The sequence below is a fragment of the Argopecten irradians genome, chromosome 11, assembly GCF_041381155.1.
Source record: "Argopecten irradians isolate NY chromosome 11, Ai_NY, whole genome shotgun sequence".
NCBI lineage: Eukaryota > Metazoa > Mollusca > Bivalvia > Pectinida > Pectinidae > Argopecten > Argopecten irradians.
In genome coordinates, this window is record NC_091144.1 from 37,637,632 (window position 1) to 37,645,239 (window position 7,608).

Sequence of the window (7,608 nt, forward strand, 5' to 3'; positions counted from 1 at the left end):
ACTAAGCAGTCAAGGAGCAGCTTAATTAATGACATCTGAGATGATATTGGAGATGATCTATTACAATTGTCATTTATTGTCCATCGTCCATCAACTGCTGCAAGGAATTACCATTTTCAATTTCTTCTCAATAATCATGAGGCTTAGAGACTAGATATATTTGCAAGCTAGCCCATCCTCGACATTCCAGGGGTTACTATCACTGTTGTTATATCCTCCCCTTTTAAAGTAAAACTCAAAGCTAAGTGTGTGACAACAGATAAGACAGGTAGTTTGGTCATGTTCATCAAAAGAATTGAATACTGGTACACTGTGGTGGACTATGTGGTTTTTAAGTTGGGCATCGCGGTCTCTGTAATCTTCAAAGAAAGTCTCTGCAGGACTGTGATTGGTCAGTTTTTTTCTCCTGAACTGCTTTCAGTTTGCTATGAGATATTACAAAGGTGGATATAACAGCTGTGATGGTAACCCCTGGAGTATTGAGAATGGTATATAAGCAAGATTGATGACTAAGATCATGATAAAAGTTATCAATGCAGCCCCATAAAACGATCTGAAAAGTATCAATATCAAAGATGATCAAGTCAACAGTTTTTATTTTTAAAGAAATAATTTTTTTTTTAATATCACTTAAAATCAGATGGTTTTTATTACCTTAACACATGACACATTATACAAGTAACCATTGAATGATAACTCCATACATTGCTTGGTTTGGTTTGTTTAACATCCTATTAACAATGGTGGAGAAAAGCCGGAGTACCCAGAGAAAAACCAACCAACCAGTGGTCAGCCACTGCCCCACATGGGATTCAAACTCACAGCCCAGAGCACGGATTCTCAAAAAAGTTTGCAAACAAATTTTTTTTCATAACCTGTTGAAATTTAAAAAAAAAATAGTGACATAAATGCTTATAAGAAAGTTTTTAGACTATTTTTTTAATGTACAATACCATTGGTGTTTCAAGGATTCTTTTTTCCAAATCAAGACACAACGCTTATGTTTTAATTGTGAAATCAAATTGATTTTTATAGTATGGGTATGAAAAAAAAGAATTGGCCAATCAGAAAGTAAGTTTTAGTATGAAAACAAAGAAAAGGTAATTATTGGTACATGTATATGTATTACATTTATATAGTGTACATAGATGAGTGTACATACAAAACAGGAAATGAAGAATTTTCTTATCATTAAATGCATGATTCAATTAAGATACAGCTATTATATTAACTTTGACAGTCTGAATCTAACGCATGTGTCCTTTTGTGGATTTGTACCAGTTGAGTGTACCGAACTGATACGGCACTGCCTAATGGAACACATTTTAGTTTTTCCAACATGGAGTTACCTGTATGAAAGATACGCCTCTAATTACAAAACTACTTATTTTCTATCTTAACAATACTATGGATATATAAAAATAATACCTTAAATTTTTTCAAAATGCATTGAAATACATGTACATAGTAAGTCAAATTTCAATGTATATAAATCTATTAGATTTTGTTTTCAAATGAAAGGAAATATCAATGACAAATGAAATACATCGGGTCCACCATCTTCGATCAAAGTGGAATGCTTCAAGAAACAAACAACGCACCGTTTACATTCGGTGAGCACATGGCAAGTGATCAATTTAACAAACATTCTATTGCTACAAAACATTCAATATGATATTCATATCTAATATGAATTTGTCATCTTCACATTTAAAGCCGGGATAAAATAAATAAATATTCTCCAAATATGACTCCATGAAGTACATGATGATGGTGGGAAAAACAGATGACTGGCAACAACAATGTGCATTTTTAGAACATTTCACTCAGCGATTCACTCCATCAGAGTTACTTCCCTTTGTTTTTATCCCACCAGACGGAGTACAATGAAGGGATTTTAAAGTAACCCTGACAGATCAGAATCCGGTAACAACAAACTCTCAAACATAACAACCATTTTCAAATAACAAATCACAATAATTATAAATAATATATTGCACTGTATTAATTGTCATAAATCAATAATACATGTATATATAGTTCATAAGCAGATCTCTGTAAACAACTTCACATCTAACATTCATAATAAAATGCATGATAATATATATAATGTCACTTCTTACTGAACTAAAATATCAGTCATATCCCACAAAATATGCACACACACTGTCAATCTAGTATTCACTAATAATTCACTTACAATTTACACACAAACCACAGGACTTTGACGTTCTGTCAATAATATACATATGATAGCATAAATACACCCTATATATATATATTGGGTTTTATACATTCATGTTATATATTATTGACAGAACGTCCAACTCCTGTGCATAAACATGCACACAGTCAACATATCACCATTTCGAATGTTTTATAATTTAGTAAACATAGTAGGTGGTATACACAGAAACACTTAATACAGTTCATAGGTCTATAAACATGTATATATGAACATGAACATTGTTCTCAAAAGTCTATTGGTTTTTTAATATATACCCTGGTAACCCATCTAAAATTATGAAGTTGAATTATCAAAGTTATAAATGCCTGTTGTATCAAGTAGTAGGTCAAACAACTGGTGATAGAGCTACAATTGTGGATAATTAGTTCAAAATCTTTTAAACAGACTAGGTCATTTAAGGGCAAGCCAGGTTAAGGAGTTGGAGGAAAGCCAGAGTACCAGGAGAAAAAACACCATACCGCTGTTAGTACCTGGCAACTGCCCTAGATGCATGGAATCCGAACAAAAATTCAGAGGTTGTTGACTTGTGGCAATATGTCAGGACATCTTAACCATTTGGCAACCTTGGCTCTTTGATTGATAGCTATCATATCAGCCTATATTCTTGTAGCAGCCACATCATCAGATAATAAACTATTCTTAATTGAAATTTGTCTAGTAGCAGTCAAAGGCCAAGTCAGCCTTGACTAGTTTTTGTTTTATCTATCCCAAACACATCCTCGATGCTTTATGGGTTACTATCACATTGTCCAGGGGTGGACATGACAACAGTGACAGTAACCCCTCGTAATTGATAATGCCACAAACATGATATAAACAATGCAGATCTGCTGTTGATCATTGTGAAGTAAATGCAGCCACAACGTAATGATAAGCATGTTAAAACATATAAATCATTGCTAGTAAACCTAAATCAATCAGAATTTTTTTTTACAGTAAATACAGCCATATATTAATCTATCTACATTATTAAAAAAAATATCATTACATTGCTTTAAACTAACTCACTACACATAATTTAAGAAAATATTTCTCATAAAACTTACTTTATAAAATCAAAAAAAAAATTAAGTTCAAAACTTGAGTAATTTAAATGAAATGTGTTCAGAAGGTAAAACATTTCCTATTAAAACAATGATAATGTCATGTTTTACTCATTACAAGAAATATAGTAAAACCAGGCTCTGTCATATTCAGCTGGTAAAACTAGAGTTTTAAAATACAATTTTTCCATTAAAGTGGAATGTGAAGGTACATGAACATGTATTTGAAAACAAATAGCACTAATCAAACTATTAATATCAATGTCAGAAAGTTTTAATCTATCTTGTTTTCTTATTATTATCAAAGGCAAAAGTTTCAGTGTTGATATATTCTTTTTCCATGGTAAAAGTAACGGTTCAAAACTGATGGTTATCTCCCCTTCTCACTTAATTATCTCCCCTACCTATAGATTCAAGGACAGATAATATAACTTCACAATAGAAATAGTATGATACATATCAATATAACGAATCTTCATTGAACATTTCTCTAGCTCAATGTTAGAAAAATACCTTACTTGGCAAAAACACATTCTTCAAATATATATCTTTAAAGAAATATTATAATGAGACAGTTAATAAAACTCAATACTTGAAAATTTACAATAAAAATAAGTTCCCTATAGCATTGAGAATGCTGTCTAATGTCATGATTATAAATTTTCTTTGATTAAAATAATATTTATTACAAATATATATATCCTATCAAGATAAATTCAAAATTTTCTTTGATTAAAATCATATGTCTTAGCAGAAACATATATACATAGAGATTGGAAACTCCTTCTTTGTCTTTGTTGACAGGCAGAGGGACGTCCAGTTTATAGGCATTTTGCCTTGGCTAACTACTTTTAAGTGTATTCTTTTAAACATTAAATTTTTGCATCAACACAAAGTTTAAACATTATACCATGTTTTGATGTGATCAGTTTTCCCGATTGATGTTATTTAATATGATTTTTTATAGCATGAAAATAAGCAATTTTACCTGGTTTTTCGAAAATCATGCATTCAAAACCGGAAGTGTTCTATTCATAAATACAAGTAAGTTAAAATATCATTTTTTCTATCCAAAATCGTACTCAAACCATCTAAAATTTAGTGAACTTTTACAACATATCAAAGTCATTCTTTTATATTCAACTTTTTAAGAGTTTATCTAAAAACCCCTAAGCACATACAGAGGTACATCTGCCAATCATGAAATTGGAGGAGTTGCTAATCTATATGTATATATGTTTCTGGTCTAAGTATCACAATAAATTCAAAATTTTCTTTGACTAGAATGATATATGTTATCAAGATATTTGAATCTTTTTAACTGAAGTTGGTAGTTCCACAGCACTAACTTTAAGTGGCCACATTCCCCCAATGATGCCTGCTTGGACGGACACCCCCATTGCCACAGCCAATTCTGGATCTACGGAAGTGTTTGGATCCTTCCCGAAAAAACTCTCCTATAAGTTCTCGTACCTTAGGAATTCTTGTCGACCCTCCCACTAACACAATCTCGTCAACTTCCTCTTTAGGCAGTTCTATAGTTTTCAAAACAGTTTTAATCGGAACAAGAACTTTTTCAAATAAATCTTCATTTAATTTTTCAAATTCTGATCTAGTTATCACTGTTTTATACACAACGTCTGGTCCAAAAGACTGAAGGGGAATGACAACGTTAGTACTGGACTGGCTTGTGAGACTGATCTTTAGGTTTTCCACTCCCAGCCGAACACTCTGTAGATCTTCCTTATGAGTTAGTCGACGGTTGAACTGTGTAGCTATATTTTCCAGTATATGGTTATATAATCTTAGATTGAAATCTTGTCCTCCAAGGTGATTGTTCCCTGAAATTACAAAATAGGTTTATACATGTGTAAACCGTTAAGCTTGTTACTGGAGTTGTTTCCCTTTAGCCAATTCTGTGGTCTAATCAACAAAAGTTATTAAAAGAATTGGTTGAGGAGGGTCGGGAGTGATACCCACTGTCTACAAATGCTGGTCTTCCTAATTTATGAATGTGCCAGAAGCTATGAATTTGTGAGGAAAAATATTAAGATTTACAGGAAAAGTTACTATGCTGACAATTAATGGCAGACAAACAAATTAGCTATGACATCAAGTTCAACAAAATGGTAAATGGAAAATATCTTATTTCTGTTCACAGGGATTTTAAGCAGATAAATCTCAGGTTATTCAGAATTAAAGGGCAATTGCAAATAATGGTCAGGATTCATGACAGCAGTTGCCAATGTTGCATTTTGTTAAAAAAAAAAAAAAAAAAAAAAACTCATTGGTGATCAACTTTGTCGATTTTTTTTGACAACTGTAGAAAATATTGGTAAACTTTAAACCCTGGGTCACTCTCTATATTGAATTTAATGTTCCCTTACCTGCCATAGCCTGAGTAAGGAACATTCCTCCCTGGACATTGAGGAGGGAGACGTCCAGCGTTCCACCTCCGAGATCGACCACCATCACATTCTGTAGACTCGGCTTGGTGTGAAGTCCATAAGCCAAGGCAGCGGCAGTCGGTTCATTGATGACTCTGAATACTTCTAATCCTGTGGTTACGAGGACATTCAGATAATTAGTAACACTTCTAGAAATTTAGAATTGTCTACAGAATTATGCTAGTGATTTATAATTAGGGTAGTAAAAATTTTGCCAAACTGAATTTTAATAATCCTGGGACCATACACTCTAGCAAAAGGCAATCTTACTGAAGCTATGATAATTAATTCCCTAAAATAGTTTGTGATTCGTGCTGCCTAAATTTACATTAATGCTACCACCTAAACAACCGCCTCTGTATAAAGACCACCTACCCAATAAGACCGCTTTTTTGGGTATCAAATGACCCATTTCAGCACAATTTGACTAGTGTACCTATCAAGACCTCTTGGCTATAAAGACATTATTTTCTTTGTCCTTTGGGTGGTCTTTATAGACAGGATTGCATGGCTGTATTAAATAATGTTAAATCAAAATTCTAATATCTTAAATGAGCTACCAGTAATAAACATACCTATTTAAATATACTGTAATATATTGTCATATTCGTCTAAGACAGCATCTATTGGCCCTTGGGCTTTTTGCAATTCTTGTTAATTAAATAAAGAAATATAACAACATACCTGTCAAGCTTGCAGCTTTTTTGGTGTAGTTTCTTTGTAGGGGGTTAAACTCAGCAGGTACAGACATAACGACCTTTGTGACAGGAGCACTTAGGTTGGCCTCTGCTGTGTGCTTTAGCTTGTTTACGATCACTGATCCGATCTCCTCGGGACGTAACCGTAGCTCAGTGTTGTTCACAGACATAACAAATTCTACCATACCAGGTTTTATCTGCTAGTATCTGTAACATTAGAGGAAATATCACTTTTATACGTGTAAGTTGTAATTCATCCATCGCATTAAATACTTCGACTTTCTTAAGTGCAGCGTTGAAGTAGCTACTATTGTAGCAGAAAAGATAACAATTCTGACTGAATTTTCAGAAGTGATATGGATTTTTTCCGCTACAACAGTAGCTAATGTTTGAATGGAAAATACATCAGTGATATTTAGGTCACAAGAGACAAAGTCCTCAAATTAACAGTGAAATAGTCTAATCGTTTTTTTTTTTGTGACAAGGTTTTATCTGTCATCATCCATCGTTCGACCGTAAACAATTTTAAATTTTCAACTTAAAAGCTTCTTTCTCCATAGTGCTTCTCCAAATGTGCTCAAGCAAATTCAATGAAACATTAATATATGTGAGTTTTGAATGACTGAGAATCATGAGTTTATTATTTTGATTTGTGGAAATGCTTTTCTTGAATTCATACCTTGAACGGGTAGCGCTTTTGTGCCTGTACTAGTTCTTCTTCAGAGACAGTCTTGCCTATAAATCTCTTTGCATCATAAATGGTATTTTTGGGGTTGTGTTCTGCCTGAGCGACAGCGTCATAACCAACTAAAACGCCTTTACTAGTGTAAGCAACAACACTAGGAATACACTGATGGCCGTCCTGTACTTCTAAAACATCTACTCTGCCCGATACTGCATGGTAAACTCCCACGCAAGAATAGGTCGTCCCTAAAAATAGACATTATCGGTAAAATTAACAGAAAAATAAATAATACTATACTACTTTGTGCTAGCTAATTGATCCAATTAATCAATATTACATACAGGAACTAGCTCTATAGTAATAACATAATATTTATTTATTCACATGATTTTTTTATCAATAGATTTGTATATGTATGATTCTGTGGTCGATCTCAATCTTAATAAAACTTGGTTGAAATGTTTATTTTGGTGTAACTGAACAAAAA

The 7,608-nt window shown here is 32.9% G+C and overlaps 1 protein-coding gene across 1 annotated transcript; it reads right to left on the reverse strand.

Moving 5' to 3' along the window:
- Nucleotides 1-579: 579 nt before the first annotated feature.
- On the reverse strand, nt 580-7,361 carry LOC138335481 (heat shock 70 kDa protein 13-like). The gene is given in 5 exon segments (XM_069284588.1): nt 580-4,742; nt 4,744-5,132; nt 5,679-5,849; nt 6,423-6,643; nt 7,116-7,361. Coding segments are annotated over 4 exon segments (912 nt in total). The 5' UTR covers nt 6,622-6,643; nt 7,116-7,361; the 3' UTR covers nt 580-4,589.
- Nucleotides 7,362-7,608: the final 247 nt, after the last annotated feature.